The sequence below is a fragment of the Pithys albifrons genome, chromosome 15 (genome assembly GCF_047495875.1).
Source record: "Pithys albifrons albifrons isolate INPA30051 chromosome 15, PitAlb_v1, whole genome shotgun sequence".
In the NCBI taxonomy this organism is placed as follows: domain Eukaryota; kingdom Metazoa; phylum Chordata; class Aves; order Passeriformes; family Thamnophilidae; genus Pithys; species Pithys albifrons.
In genome coordinates, this window is record NC_092472.1 from 2,766,009 (window position 1) to 2,782,601 (window position 16,593).

The 16,593-nt window shown below is 50.0% G+C and overlaps 1 protein-coding gene across 8 annotated transcripts in view; it reads right to left on the reverse strand.

Annotated features, from left to right (window-relative positions):
- PCDH1 (protocadherin 1) overlaps nt 1–16,593 on the reverse strand; it is a 55,826-nt gene that overhangs the window by 20,669 nt on the left and 18,564 nt on the right. For all 8 annotated transcript variants that reach the window (XM_071570641.1, XM_071570640.1, XM_071570644.1 and 5 more), the window contains exon 4: nt 6,170–6,389. In XM_071570641.1, coding sequence (XP_071426742.1) covers nt 6,170–6,389 — 220 coding nt within the window. The remainder of the gene's footprint in view (nt 1–6,169; nt 6,390–16,593) is intronic.

Consider the following 16,593-nt stretch of genomic DNA (forward strand, 5'->3'; position numbering starts at 1 on the left):
TATGTAGAGCTGAAGATCACTGAGAAACCCAGACATGATTTGTAAAGGCAAATGAGATGCAGAAGATGGTCACAGACTGTGTACACCCTAAACCCAAGCAGCACTGGAAACTGCTAATAAGGACTAAACAGTGACAGTAAGGAATTCCAGCCCTGAAGTCAAGTGTTAAAAAGGAAAGGGGTGAACATCAGTCAAAAAAACCCAAACCCACAATGTTCCAGCTAAAGAAGAGCTGACACCAGTCAAATCTGATGTTCTCAGATGTGTGACCTGCTGGTTCTCAGTCAGTAAGGGCAGACTGGTGCCCAGTGCCAGCCACAGACCAGCTTTATTCCAGGGATGGCAGTTTTTATCCCATCCCATGTCATCCCCTCCCACAAGGTGTGAGATATTTCAGTAACAGAAGAGGTCTGTGTACCAGACAACCTTTCCAGGCTCCCTGGAACTGACCAGGAACAGCACAGAGCTCAGACCCCACAAGCCAGACAGAGCCTACTCAAAGGCATTTCTCAGCCCTCTGCAACAAAGCAAAACTGCTGCAGGGTACATTTGAAAAAAAAGCTCTGCAGACTGAACATGTGCCTGGAACTCTTTCTGCAAGACAAAAGGCACATTTAAAGATAATGTAGAAAAAAAAAGAATAGCTTTTAAGATCTAGAGAAGCCACTGTGCCAGAGAAGGAGACAGAATGTAATTTTTTTGTCCCATCTGTTGGCTGGGAGGGAATTGAACAACAATCACAGTAAGAACCTTAAAAAGAAGCTCACGGCTGGACTGGCACTGAGCAGAGACAGGAAGTAGTGGCTGCCCAGTGCTGCAAATCCATCATCACTGTGAGCAGTGGGAAGGGACTGTTGGCTTGGGAGTCCTCCTCTGAGTCACCCACCTTCTCAAGGGACTGAGAGCTGGAGGTTCAGCCCAAAGAAGAGAAGACTCTGGGAAGACCTTAAAGCCCCTTCCAGCGCCTAAAGGGGCTCCAAGAGAGATGGAGAGGGACTTGGTTAAGGGTATGGAGTGATAGAACAAGGGGGAATGGCTTCAAATGGACAGAGGACAGGATTACATGGGATATTGGGAAGAAATTCTTCCCTGTGAAGGTGGTGAGGCCCTGGCACAGGTTGCCCAGGAAAGCTGTGGCTGCCCCATCCCTGGAAGTGTCCATGGCCAGGTTGGATGTCTAGTCCAGTGGAAGGTGTCCCTGCCCATGGCAGGGGAGTGGAATTAGATGATCTTTAATCTCCCTTCCATTCCAAGCCAATCTATGATTCTCTGGCACTGCTGGGTGCACACACAGCCCAGTGCCAGCCAGAAGCCGCGGTGTTTGCATGCGATGGACACACATGAGCATCATGAGACCAGGCAGACAAACATGAGCAGACACATTATCTCTACGCCTGGTGCTGCTATGGATGTCACTGAGTGCTGCTGGAGGGCTGTGGACCATCATCTGGACACATTCACACCACTAAAAGGTTGTTGGCAAATTGGTGATCATGCAGAGAAAAAAAATGATATGAAGGAACAGAAGACTTGAACTATAATCAGAAGTGTAGCAAAGAGGAGGAGGAAAAATTCTCCCCAGACTGCCTTTGCAAGGGTTGCCAAAAAGCAGCATATACACCCAAGATGTGCCAGATGTTGCTGCTGCCCAGGAATGGGGCTGCAGGTCTGTGGTGGTGTCAAGAGCAGATGGCAATGGCTGGGAGGAGTGCGAGGAAGGGTGGGAGGAGAGGAAGAGAGACCCAGCTGCCAAAATATCTTGCCTTGGCTCTGCTCGCAGTGAGGGACTTGACTCAGTTTTCAAGTGTATCAAAGAGAACTTTAATTGTTGACTTGCTTGAATGTGATCTACGAGTACACACCAAGTGAGGTGAATTCCAGTATCGTAGGGCTCCAGGGAAAAAAAGGGGAGGCAGAGCAGCTAAAGTAGAATTTTAGTGTAGACTGGTGAAACTGAGGGCAAAGGGGACCTACCACTGAAAGGGCTCACCTGGGGTCTCACACACTTGCCACCATTTGCTATCAAAGTGGGATATTCCCAAAGAGTGCTCCTGCTCAGAAATTACATGGTCAAACAGGGGTAAGGCAACCTGCTCCTTCTGGCTCCACAATGTGTCAATCTAAGTCTCTCTTGAAACAAAGAAAAATCTGGACTGACATGGTTTTATTAAGCCCAGCAGTCAAACCCAGGAAATAGTATCTCAATTCATCTGCTCAAGCTGTGCTGAGGTGTATGGAGGAGGTGGGGGACCACGAGGAGAAGGCTGGTCTTGTCAGAAAAGCCGATGGCTATGAACCAGATGAGAGGGTTTTACAACCAGCTCTGCCACAAAGTCCCAAAGCCGCGCTGCTCACGCCTCGTACGTCAGCAGCTGCCTGGAGGCGGCCGGTGCAGCCTTGGCTTCACTATCGAAGAGCAGCTGGAGACCTGCCTTGTGGCTCTGGAGCACTGGGAAGGCTCACACCTTCTGAAAAGAGCAGATGGAAGAGCTGCCAGCTCATCTGAGGGTCACCCAAAGCTTGCAGACACCTCTGAAATGCAGATTATAATTTCCTATTTTATCCCCCCACCTACCGTGGAGTTTCTTCCCTGTAAGGGGAGTTGTGAGGATAAACTCATTAACATCTGTGAAGTACAGACACTACTGCACTAAGAGCACTGAAAAAGCTCAGGAGATGATCATTAATTACATATTCAGAGTGGGGTTGTTATGGAATGCATTAAAAATGGCATGGGGTGCTCACTTTAAATAACGGGGATAAAACGGATTTAAATGTTTGCCCCTGTTCTGTGGGCTGAAGAACACAGGTCAGAAATGCTTCATCCAGTATATCATAATCTTGGGTACGTCTGGACCACACAGGAGCAGAGGCAAACAGCCTTCGTGCAATGTTTCCTAAATTGCGCATATTGGTCCTGTAATCCTACTAAATTCTCTCCACCACCAATGGAGAGCGACTGGCACTGTCATAATCCAAGCTCTGTGTGCATTATGGCAGGGCAGATCCTCTGCAGAGCACAATCACTCCCGGGCTCCTTCCAACTAAAGCAAATCTGTGATACAGGGGAAACAGATGTCTCTAGTGAAAGCAACGGGTGGCCAAGTGGGAGACTAAGCTCCGTTTCCAGCTCAGTGTACCCCACAAAAGTGGGTAACAGCACGGCAAGATGTTGGGGAGGAAACAGTGGGCAGCGAGGTAAAATACTAGGGATGGCAAATGCCTGGGATGACTGAGGAGCTGGCACATGAGTGCCAAGATCCCGGAGAAGTCTTCATCAGAAACATCATAATTCCTCCTGAAAAGGACCTGGCTCAGCCCCTGCAATACAGCATTTTACTGCAGTCTGCACAGCAAAAAGTGTCCAAAAAAGGAGGACACTGATATGTGTGTTAATCAAGTGAAGAACCATCTACAAAGAAAAGGCATGGATCTGTCTTCCAGTTGAAAAGCTATAAATAGTCTTGCATACTTGCTTATCAGATTGGTTCGGCTGCAGGGATAATCTCCTGGAGAAAGCAATGGAAGCCCTGTTATGTTGGATATTTATAACTAGATGAAAGCCTAGAAAATGCACAGTCGTGTCAGTCTTGCGCTCGTGCCGCGAGATAGGGTGTGTGGGATCCAATTCGTCTCTTCAGTTTAATATAAGGTCAAGAATGGCTTAATCTTCCCAGCCTCACAAGAACACAAGATCTGATCTCTTTGAGGGGCTGGTGCTGTTTGAGCAGCTGACAAAGCCAAGACAGGGGCATGGTGAGACAGTCCTCAAAAGGTCATGATGGTCCCACATTGCTGGAGACTCTTTGCAGGAAGCAAGACATGACCCTTCTCTGGACAAACAAGGTCTTGTTGGAGCTACAGAGGGTTTGGATGTGCCACACCTTGGGCAGACAAACTGTGGGAAACACAACTGTGATGAGCTGGTCTAACACCACCAGTGTCTCCTAATCTCTAAATCCCCTGTCCTGGTGCCAGGGTCCCCTAAGTCTGCTTAACGGATCACGACCCTGACCCTGCTCCTCAGGTCCCTTGAACTGCTGTTGCCAGATTATCTGCAGAGCACCAGGACCAGCCTGGGCTAATGCTGGTGGATTCTCCAGAGCCTTGGCCTGCCATGGCCTCTGCACTCAACTTGCTTTATACAGGTCTGGACGACTGCTGGAGGCACTGGAGCCTGACTTCCCATCCACTGCCATGTGAAGGAAGCTGAGACAGGACAGGCTGGGTGACAGTGACCAGAACAGGTTATGGTTATCCCATGGGAGCTCTGCACCCATCTGTACCACACGTGGATTTGTTGCTGGATGGGTGTGGGGTGATTTCTCTCCTCCTGGGATGGGAACATACACAGGGAGCCTGGGCAAAGAGAGTTTATATAACCTGTCTGGTTTATAGGGCAGCTTGGGGTTTGTGATGCTGTGGGCAGGAAGCCATGCCCTGCATTCTGTCCCCGTCAGAGCCACTGCTTGGAGCAGTGTCCATTAGCCTTCCTCAGCTCTGCTCATCACCTTGAGCAGACACCAAGCATTCCAAGGACTACAGACAGCCCTCTCTGCCCTCCATCTCCTGCTGCAGACCTCCCAGGTCCTCCTCTCTTTCTCCTCTTTCTACTTTTAGCCCTGCTCCTCCCTCACCATCTCCAAGTTGCCTGGTACCTTCCAGGGCTCAAACTTTCCTCTTCCAGGTCCATCACCACCTCTGCCTCACTATATCCTTCAGCACGGCCATGTGGAATCTCCTTGCCCATATGCCCTTCAAACCTCTCTTGCAGGCACAGGCTGGTAGTCAAGGTCACTTGGGAAATCCAGTACTGTCATCCTGTGCCAGGGCTCCAGGAATCTCTTCAAACTGTTCTTCCCAGTTGTCTGACCAGTACTTTTGGGAAGAAAGTGATTTGCACAATGTTCCTAAACAGGAGGGTGCCTCATATTGCCAGAGCAACAAATGGATTTGGGAACCCTACCAGACCTGGCACCACCGTGGGGCTTCAATGGTTGTAACATGGAGAACTCCAGCATTACTCCAGGAACTAATGTGGGAAGAAGGATGAGATGTTCCACTAGATCTCCCCACCCACTCCTTAATAGAGGGGCCCAGCAGGTTTGAAGCTCTTTAAAAACCAGCTGAACATACTCTCAGCCATTTTCACACCACACACAGACCTGTCCCAAAGTCAAGGATGTTCCCAGAAGTAGGAGACTTCAGAAGAACCCTCTGTCACCTCCTCCTTTTCCCTCCCAGAGGGTTCTTTGAACTTTCTGGCTCCACAGCAACCTCCCCTCAGTACATGAGCATAGAAGGCAGCAGGTACAGGACAGAAGATGTTATGTGCACAGCCAGAGCCAAGTCCAAGGAAGCAACTGAAGCTGGCCAGAGAAGACAGCTGGGGGAGTGGGCTGCTGAGGGCAGTCAGGCAGGCAGCACAGAGGCAGCACAAGGAGCAGAACTGGGGTTGAAGCTGCGCCAGAGCAGGGCAAAGCCAGCTCTCCTGTGGTGAGATCACAGGCACCCTCGGGGGGGTTCTCAGGGAAAGGTGGACCCCAGCAGGAGGTGACCTAAAGGGCCCAGTGAAGGCGGGACACGTCGCTCTTGGGTTTGCCACCCCCACGCTCTCTGATCCTCCACTCCACAGATCTCCTCACCCCAGTCTGTGCCACTAAACCCACTCTCCCCTCTGCTCTCTGGGAAACTCCCATGGCTCTGATCCCTCCCACAGCATGGAGAGCTGCATCACACCCCAACCACCCCTGCCCTGCCATGGGGACAGGCACCCATGGGACCCCCTGACTGCAGCACACAAGCTCACCTGTGCTGCCATCCTGGACCACCCCATTGAACCCTCTCTCTACATCACACCAAATCCATCTGCCTCCTGCCAAGCCCACCTGCCTCCTCGGCTCTTCCTGCTCCCACATCCCCCTGCGTCCCCCAGACCTCCCGGCTCTCCCCCAGCTCTCCCCTCCCCACCACGTCCTTGCTGCTCTCTTGCTTTGAGCCTCCTCTCTCCTCCATCCTCCCATGCCCACCACACCTGAGCGTGGCCAGCCTGCCCCAGCCGAGCTCCTCATCCCATCTCACCCACACGGGGGAGGAGCAGCGTGGGGGATGAGGAGCCCCGGGCGAACCGTCCCGGGGGAGGGGCAGACACGGGAGGGCGGGCACGTACCGTTCTCAGGGTGCTCCATCTCCCCGATGCTGCCGTCGGGCGTGGTGCGCTCGTAGTGGTCCTCGGGCAGGGCTAGTGGCCCGATGCGGGGCCCCGAGGATGATTTGCTGCTTGGGGTCTCTGATTCCTCCAGCCCGCTGTCGTAGTAGCTGTGCTGGGAGGGATCCTGCAGGTCCTGAGCCTGGCTGGCTGCAGAGAACGTCACTCGGCGATGAGGTAACTGGAGAGAAGAGAAAAGCTGTTGCATCACCCACCCAGCAGATGAAGCAGAAGGGTGGGTCATCAAACCAGACCAACAAACAGAGGCAGAGAGCTCATGACACCAGCAGGGTCCATCATCACCCCCCCACAGCCATCCTGACAGAGTCGGCACCGACTCCACCTCAGCCAAGAACACTCCATCAGACACCACCACATGTGGGGAGCACACTTTGCACGGTCTTTTGGGCTCCCCTAACCCATCAGCTCCCTTCACAACTCCTGCCCCCAGGGTCTTTCTTCACCCAGAGACAACCATGGGCAGATGGCCCCTCCTATGGCAGGAAGGCTCTGCAAACATCCCCCTGAATCGTGAAGTACTGCCCCCCACCCTTCACCTGGAGTTCCCCACTCTGCATGTCCCCTTGGTGCCCCCAGAGACCCAATCCAGAGACTCACGTGGCCAAACCCACGACAGAGCCCCTCTAATGGGATCACTGCCCAGCACAAAGCCATGGTGACATCATCCCTCACCTCCCAGCCTCTGGCCTGACCCCTCTCTCATCTTCAGAGCTTCTCCACCAAGGGTCATCATCACTGCTTTTGTCTGCTCGTTAAGCATTTCAAAGACCCTACTTCACACTTTCTCTCCCCAGCTTTGCCTCATGCTTGGGAGGAGCTCCCTGCAAACAGCCATTAAGCTACATCATTATCCTCCTCCAAATCCTTCCACAAAATCCTTCTTTGTCGTGATTACCGAGGAGTGGAAAGGGTAGCACGAGTTCATAGGGCAAGAGTGGGATGATGCATGAGGAGAATGAAACACAAACACCGAGAGAGAGAGAAAAAGACACCACAGCGTCCATAAATGTAGGAAAGAGCCCAAGAAAGGAGCTGTTTGATGGGGAACTGAAGGTGATAAGAAGAGACAGTGGAGACAACACATCATTTAGGCTGAGAACCTTTTTTTTTGGCTGGTGTCTTTACTACAAATAAGTGCCAATCAGGCGTCCCACACTGCGAGCACCGACCAAGAAAGGGAAGGAATTGAGACGAATGGAGGGAAGGAACACACAGGGAGCATTTAGATGAGCTAGCTGCTTTAAGGTTGGTTGGACCTGATTAAATTCACCCCAGATGCTTAGAGACCTGATTTAAGTAACTTCAGAGTTGTTAGGGCTGCTTTTTTTTCCCATACTTTTTTCCTTGAAGAATTTGTAGAGAATGAGGGAGCTTCCAGAAGACTGGAAGTGAGCTAAAATAGCGCCTGTCTTTAATGATGAGAAAAAAGAAGAGCTGGAGAATTATAAAACAGTTAGCTTAATTTCAGTTCCTGGAAAAATACTGAAGCAGATAAAAGAACTCTTTGTAAGTACCTACAAGATAACAAGGAAACGAGTAACAGCCACTGTAGGTTTGTCACAAACAAACATGTCAAGCCATTGAACTTCTTCCTTTGAAAAGACAGCAGACCTTGTGGATGGAGGAGGAGCCGTAAATGTTCTATCTTGACTTTTGGAAGTTTTTTGACGCTATTTTAGATGATATTCTCATAAGTAATTCAGGAAAACAGTGTAGGTGCAGCATGTATATCTCTGTCTGGATAATATAGTGCAACTCACTGCAGGGTGGATGCAAAGCGTTTAGAAAGTTGTATTCACCAAGTAATTACTGCAGACAGGCCTTTCAGCTGGGACGATGGATCAAATTAAATTCTCCGGGTTGTGTCCCGGGTCCATCTCTAGCCTGTATTTTCATTAACTGCTGGGATGACAGATGTGGAATATATCTGTCACATCTGCACGCTGGCGAGAAATAATCACCGCCCGAGCAGCAGGGCTGGCTGAGGGATCGGGGGCTGCAGCACATCAGGGGCTGATGATCCGTCAACGGTGTCAATCTCGCACCAAAAAAGTGCATCTATATTGGGATGTGTAAACAGGCGCCTGGTCTTTGAGCCACGCAGGGATCTCTCTGCTCTGCTGCGTTTGAGGAGGGCTCTGGAAGGCAGAGCTGTGCCCACTTTGGGCACCACTTCCGAAAAGAACAGAAACAAGAAGTTGATAGAAACCACGGCAAAATATTAAAAAAGAAATGAGGAATTTAATTGAGGAAGGAGAAGGGTAAGGGTGGCAAAGGCAGCACTCCCTAAGCTTGTAAAAGCCTTCTGCAAAGAAAAATCTGCTGCTTTGGACCATGGGCAGACAAGGAGACACCATCATGTACAGGAAGACTGAGGTTAATCACTATGGAAAAAAACCCAACAATGGTAGTTTTGGCCAAGTGCAATCACAGAATCCTGGAATGGTTTGGGTTGGAAAGGGCCTTAAAGCTCATCTCGTTGCACCCCGCTGCCATGAGCAGGGACACCTTCCACTAGACCAGGTTGCTCCAAGCCCCCTCCAGCTTGGCCTTGGACACTTCCAGGGGTGGGGCAGCCACAGCTTCTCTGGGCCAGAACCAACTGGTTACCAAAGCAGAAGGTGCAATCTTCACCATGAAGGGACAGGCAAGCGGCACTCAGGAGGTCTTCATACCCAGCTCTGGAGGTACTGAGGACAAGGTAATCCTGTCCATGGCAGAGCTGTGTGCTGATGACCTTCTGGAGTCTTCTCCCAGCTCACTCTGAAGGCTGTCCAGCTGTGCAAAGCCCACAAAAGCCGCCACTGCACAGACATCACTGCCCACCATGTCAGGTACTGCACTCCCACAGCCTCCTCCTGCACACTGGCTGCCTGTCTGAAGCTGATTTCCTCCTTCACTCATCCCAAGCTCCAAGCTCCTGCTTTCACTCTGTGCTTGTAAAACCTCAGCCAAACAAGCAGGCTCCTCGGGGTGCCTGCAATAACACAAACAAACAGCCTCGAAACCCAGCCTGTGACAGATACTATCCCTCCCCTGAGGGGTCTCCGTCCAAATAGCATCACTTTTACCTGAAAAACACCTCCTCAATGTCACATCCTGCCTGGCAGCCCTTGAAAGGACTCTTCTCACTGCATTGGCAAGACAAGCCACACTCAGCCCCACTCCCACCCAGCCACACATGGCAGGGTGGCACTGGCAGGGGTAGTGTCCCCCTTTGCCCAACCCTACCAGCTTGTGCCTTGTGAAACACTCCAACCCAGAGAGCCTTGTTCTAGAGTCACGGAAAGACACTGAATCAATTTGTCTGGCACTGACTTACAGAAATTGGGTTTTGTTTGACCTTTCTCTGGTAGGTTAAAGAGCCTTTCAGCACGCAGCGTCCTCTACACAAGAAGCTGCTTGTACAGTGCAATCCAGGCACGCCTCAGTCTTCTTTTTGAGAAGTCAGACAAACCAGGCTCAAGTCACAACCTGCAAGCCAGCAAATCAGTTCTGTGGTCCTCATGTTTAATTGCTCCAGTTTTTCCCCATTCCTCATGGGAGGTGATCCTCACAGAACCACTGCTGCCATCTCACCAGGGCTTCCTGCAGAGCCTTCCTTCTCCTGCCTCTCCTGTTTTTTCACCTGAAGACTGTACTAGCCCTTAAGTGTGAGTGCCACGAGTGCTCACGCTGAGCTACCCATGCAGTGTGACCCTTAAATCCATTTTAAAGGCAGTGCTTCCCAGGATATATGCCAGCATTCCCTATTTCTCAACGCACAAGTTCGCACTTGGCTGTGTTAAAATGCACTTTGTTTAAATGGGCCCAGTTTACCAAGCAATCTGGATTGCTTTGCATGACTGCTCTATCCTCATCATGATCTCCCACTCCACCAATCTCCACGTCAGCTGCAAGTTTTATCAGCAGTGATTTTATATTTATTTCCAGATCGTTGATTACGGCGTTGAATGGCAGCGGGTGTGGTGCTGCTGCCGGGGAGCTCCTCCAGGAGAACCTCCTTCCACGAGGACTCCAAACAAGCTTTTCTTCGCTAAGCTGAGGATAAACCAGATCTTCATCCATCTCACAATGCTTTGCTTATAATCACAGAGTAATTAAGGTTGGAAAAGACCTCCAAGTCCAATCAATCACTACTTTGTCAACCGGCCCAGAGTACTGAGCCATGTCCAGTCATTCCTTGAACACCTCCAGAGATGAGGACTCCACCACCTCCCTTGGGCAGCCCTTTCCAGTGCTTGACAACCTTTTCCATCCTTCTTGATGTCCAACTTGAGAGTAGTGTTAATTCAAAATAATAATAATCACAATAATAGCAACATTAATAACGTTATCACCTCTGCATATCTATCAATCTCCGAGTTGATCAGCCAAGTGCTGTAACCTCAAACCAGCTCTGCCACTCCAGAGCTGCAGGAACACCTCGAGCAGATCCTGTTCCTCAGAGGCCAGGACCAGATGCCTAAGGAAAGGTTTAAAAGCTGGACCTGCCATGTAATGACACTGCCCAGTACCCCTTCCCATCAAGCTGTGGTGACTGACGTCAATGCTATTTCCATCATCGAGTCTCCTGCTTTAGCTATTAATCCAGTTGTTCCCCGGGGCTGGCGAGGACAGTGTGCACTGCACATCACATCCCCATCACTATCACAGCTGGCTCATGCCCTCCCACTCCTCCTGGCCCTGCCTGGGCTCCCCAGCTCCATTAACGCCCCCAGATCAGAGAGATCCTACTCCAGACTTTTGAATACCGCTTGGTACAAATTATTTCATTCAATTATGTCAAATATCACTATTTCAAGACAATTTTGAATGACTTTGCATTGGCAGGTACTACAATCCTACGTTGTTATGTCTCAGTCTAAATTTCTTTTGCATTTTTCTACATAATTAGCATTTTTGCAATCTCCAGTTGGAATTGACAGTTACCGGAGTCCACCTCTTCCTAACACATTTTTTAAAGTACTTATTGTGTTTGCCTTGTCAAAATTGATTTTCCCCCAATGTCTTTGGCTTTCCTTGTTAATTTTCTACACTCCATAACTACTCATTTCTACTAATTGCTATCCACTCCCTCCCTTTTCCCCCAGTATTTATTGGTTTTCTATTTCTAAGCGCTGCCTTTACTTTGCCACTGTGCTGAAACAGGATTTGGGGCAAACCTGTCTATTTTCTTAGCTGAGAAAGTGTGGCTCTGGAAAAGGACTCCTTTCAAGGGCTCCCCAGTGTTCGCTCTTATATTCCTGGTGGGGAGACCTGTGCCAGCCTCTAAATCTGAGGAACAAACCAAGCCCCCATCCCACTCTTTCCCCAGGGAGCACCGGCACCGGTGGCTGCCTCCAGCACTGGCAGATGCTCTGATGAAAACGTTCATCCCCTGGTAAATCCTGTGGGTTTCTGTGCTGCCACAGCTCAGGTTTTTTTTCTTGAAAAGGAATGGTTTGCAGGTCTACATTTAATGACCCCCATCCTCTGTGAAGTGCTCTCTCGCCTTTTTGAGTCCGTGCCTGTTCCCAACCTTCATGGCATCCTGCAGCAATGAACTCTCTGCTCTGTGGAAAAGCCCTTTGGTTCTGTATCTGCTGCCTAGTAATTTTGCCTTGAACTTCTCCTACCTGCAGGGTTGTGAGGAAAAAAAATTGCTCCTCATTCTACCCCTTTCCAAATCCACAAATCCCTGCTGCATCGTGCTCTGCTGTGTCCTCTGCAGTGTGTGGAGACGTGCAGGTTGTCCTACAGACACCAGGCAGGTCAGGCCAGCTCTGCTGCCCTTCTCTCTGCCTCTTCCAGCTCTGCCACAGCATTTCCACACTGGGAAAGCTGGGGTCACACCCATGGTTCCAGTTCTGGGTTTTGTCAGAAGTAGCAGGAACTCATTTTGATGACGAATTTTCTTGGGCTGTCCCTGACAGCCTTGCCCTGCCTGCCTGGTCCTGGCTGCCCACCCCAAGCTCCCCAACAACAGTCCCTCCCTGCCTGTGATGACGCCTTCTACAACGAGGGCATGGCAGGAGAAATATGTATTAGGAAAAAATTCTTCGCGGAAAGACTGGTTAAGCATTGCAAGGGACTGCCCATGGAGATGGTGCAGTTCCCATCCCTGGAGGTGCTCAAGGAATGTCTTGTTGTGGCATTCAGTGCTTTGGGCTGGCTGAGAAGGTGGTGATCGGTCAAAGCTTGATGATCTTGGAGGTTTTTCCGAACCTTCATGTTTCTGTGATTCTATGAGGGGTCCCACCCACGGATGTTGGATGGGAACTAAGGGGACCCCCTCCCTCTTCAGCCGCACTCTGCTCCCTCCTGCCTCTTCCCCTCATTTAAACATCCCCAACTCTCATCAGGACCCGCACCAAGGCGATTCTCCTTGCTAAACTCGGGGAAAACAAACTCAGCCCAAACGGGAGCAGGGCTAGGAGTGCCCAGGGCTGCGGGGTATGACACTGGCACCCTGCAAACCCACGGCATCACCCCCTGCGCAGACGGCACGGCCCGAGCAGCAGGAGATGCGGTCCCGAAATTCCATTGTTCACAAAGGAAACCGTAAAATCCGCCCCGGGCACCCTTTTCCTGCTGGCGGGAATGGAGGTGAGCCACCCTGCTCCCTCCCTGAGCGCCGGTTAACGCTGCAGTGGTGCCAATAGGCAAAGTGTTAACTCCCTCGCTGCTGATCCCACAGCAGGATGCGCGGCCCGTGGGCTCATCTGGCAGCCTCCAATGGCTCCTGCGCCTCCCCACAATGCCAGGAGCCTCAACGGCCTTTCAGCCAGCTGCCAAAGGAGCTTGCTTCCCCAACAGCCGCCACAATGCAGCAACTCACAGGGCTGAGAGTGAAAGGCAATGTCAGACCCAACGCCCGGAATATAAAAATAAGTGACAAGGGAGCCATTGTGGCACAGGAGTTAGTCAACTTCAGATTAATTCATGAACCCCCTCTCTGTTACAAACCAACCTGGAACGAGGAAACATCCCCGGTTACTGAGAGAAAAACTAAAAAGATAAGCCCAGGGACCATGCTCTGAACTACACAGATCCAGCTTTTCCTGTGTGGAGGCTTTGCGGTGTGTGGGAATTATTTTATTTGCCAGTGTTGTGCCTGGAGAGGAGCACAGCTCCAGCCCAAAGCAACACAGCCTTCAGAGCAGGAGGCTGAGGGGAATATTATGTCCATGGAAACCAGGGCAAGCCTCGAGGAAAGCTGGACCTGAATTGCCAAAACCATCCGGGGCAATGCTTAAGCTCTAGGAAACAGGACACCAGCTCAGCTCGTGGCCATAAAATAGCCAACCATTTTACAGTTCCTCTGACAACAGTGAATGCTTCTGCTGATGTTCCGGGGTGAGGATGGATCAGAGCACAGGCAGCTCTTCCCGTCCTTTCCCTTGTCAGCCCAACAGCACACTGGACAGCCACTATGCTGATTTTTGAAGAAGCAGCACCCCAAGAGCATCTCCTGCTCCTTCTGCACCCACCCTGCCATACCTGGAGGGGATGTGAAGATCTCACGGTGTTACCTGGTACAGCAGCACCACGAGGGAGGGTATTTGTGTACCAGCAGCAAAGACAAACGCTGCCCTAGTTTGGTGTCACCTCCTGGCATCTATGGTAACCCTTTGCTCCTCAAGGACTGTGCCTCTCCCTCCTGTGCCCCCCAGGTCCTCTCTGTGGCCTGGGAATCCTGTCTGATCCAGAAGTCCCTCCCTGCCCTGCCACAGCATCTCCAGATGTTCAGAAGGCACAAGGACTGGGTATCACTTCATCAAGCAAACTGAGACATGCCAGAGCTGCATTGCAAGCAGTGCTGGATTGCTCCCTTTTAGAACAACATGAAGGAATTGAGAAAATATATTGTGCAGGGCAATGGAACAGGTCCCAGAGGCTCTCCCTGCTTTGGACAAGGCAGGGCTGGAGCACCCAGACAGAAGCTTCAGCCATCACAGAGGAGTCAGGGAGATAGATGGACCCAGCTCTAAGCAAAGGTGTGGTCTGTGCGCACTTATAAGATCCCTCCTGCATCCAAAACAACCTCCCCAAAATTTTTCCATTGAAGGTGCTGTCTCCAAAAGAACACTGAAAATTATGGACAGGACTACCAGCAGAATTAAAAGCCCAGCCCTCTGATATACCATCCCGACAATTTACTGGGGTCACCTCCATCAGAGCTACTGGGGTCACACAGGGTACATCAGCCACAGGGCTGACAGTTCTGGCCCATCTGATGCTCATGAGATCTCATTTGATGGCTGTGTTCTGCCCACAGATTCTCGTGTCCATCTCCATCCCAGTGTCTGACGTGATGGTTGTTCCCATCAACCCTTTAGCTCTTCCCTATCCCAGTGGCTGATGTGAGGGTTGTTCCCAACAACCCTTTAGATCTTTCACTGCTGACAAACAATACTATAGAAAGAAATCTTCAACCAGAGGAAAGACACACAGGAATCCATGTGATTCCACCTGCCCCAGAAAAACAGGTATTACCCAAAAAGCAACTGCTCACCCTTCTAAGTGGCTGCTCGCATGGCTGCCACTGCTGACAATTAGCGAGTGCTGACCTTGCAGACAGAAGAGACAGTCTCCAAGTCCTGCCCAAATAATGACAGCAGAACAGCCATCCTAAAATGGACATCACATCCCGAGGCACTATTTAATGAATAAATCTGGGTAAAATGTGGGCTGACTCCACATAGGTGCCCTGAAGCCTCCTGAAATTTGCATGATGCTCAAAGAAGCCGCCAAAGCCCGGTGCCAACCTGCCTGGTCAGATCGAATTTATCTAACTCATAGCAAGATCTAACGCAATTAGAAACCCATTTAGACAGCCTCGGGACAGAGCTTGCCTAACCCCTCAGCCTATCAGAGCTCTGAGCCCATTGAGGATGTGCAATTTGGCTTTTCTTTGGGTGAAATGAAGATTGGAAAGGAAAATATGGAAATAAATCATCTGAAGGGTGACTCATAAAATCTAAAGGGGTCATAATCTTTATGGAATAATGTCTCAATTGGACTGGCCGTGGTGTCCTGAAATGTCTATCACTATCAAGTTGATAATAGAGCTATTTTGTGGATGGCTGGTGTAGAGTGGAAATTGCCCGGGACACAGAAGGAGGTCTCATAATCACGTTAAAACCATCTGAAGATCCCAGGGAGAAAAAGGTTCCAGGACCGCGAGTAACACTTGAACAAAGCCCTCGAGGAATCCAACAGCTGTAGAGTGGGAAAATAATGCTGGGAAAATAATGAGCTAATCTGGCTCCCAGTTGCACCCAGTGGAGCAGACAGAGCGCACTGAAAGCTCTGGGGGGAGCAGGGGGTCCTAAGCCATAGACTCAGGACTATTAAAAAAATAGAGATAACCAGGAGTGCTTCAATGGAAGACTCTGCACGGAAAACCTGTCAATTTGCTGAAATCAGATCATTATTCAATTGAGTTTCTTGTTTCAGGGTTGGGGCAGGGGGGAGATCTTTGCTGACATGTAAAAATGAAAAAATGATGCTCTTGCAAAGGTACTTCTCACTTCAGAATTCAAGCCAAGTATTAATTATGATGCTCAATTCAAAAAGGTCAGTCAGAATCATGCCCTTAGAAATTACTAGGAAAAAATATATTTATATATAATATATATATAGATCGACTTGGGAAATAGGGTAAAAAATTGCCAGTTCTTCCTGATTTGTTTTCAAATTGAAATTTTTCCTCTGAGGGCAAACCTGTTCTCTGACTACCTCTATTTTCACTGGCAAAGGGCAGAAGCTTTTCCTGTTTGCTCCAGGAATTGTGCCTATTTCAAAAGTCTGTGCACCAACATGCTCTGTTGGGCAGAGCCCTCACTTTAGTGGTCTGCAACCAACCTGCACCTCCTGATGAGCAGTGATACTGAGTAAGTCAAGCTTTCATTTGGAGACATCAAACAGGTAGGACAGGTAGTAATGTGAGGCTTGTTAGGGCCACTTCTCTTGCCTGCACTGCTCTGGCATTACCAGGTCTGGCACAGGATGCCTGGTATGGATAAGCTGTCCTCAAATCCTGGGAGAGCTGTCAAGTCCTTGGGTCAAACCTTGCAGATCATGGCTCAAGACAAATTTCCTGAACATCAGAACATGTTTGTGAGCTCTCTTGTCTTGGCAAGAGACACCCCTTGTGATCCACTTGAAATCCTTGGGAAAAAACCAGCCCAAGCTCCTCCAGGCACTTCCAGAGCCTTGAATCACAACACCCCAAAAGGTCTTGCCCAGGCTGAATAATAACGAAGGGCTCTTCAAACATCTGAAACAGATTTTGCTTTCTATGGGGCTTGAGTGCTTTTGATGAAGAAGCAGAAAGATTAATAGATTAGTGTAAGAGGAACATCAGACATCACTTCAGC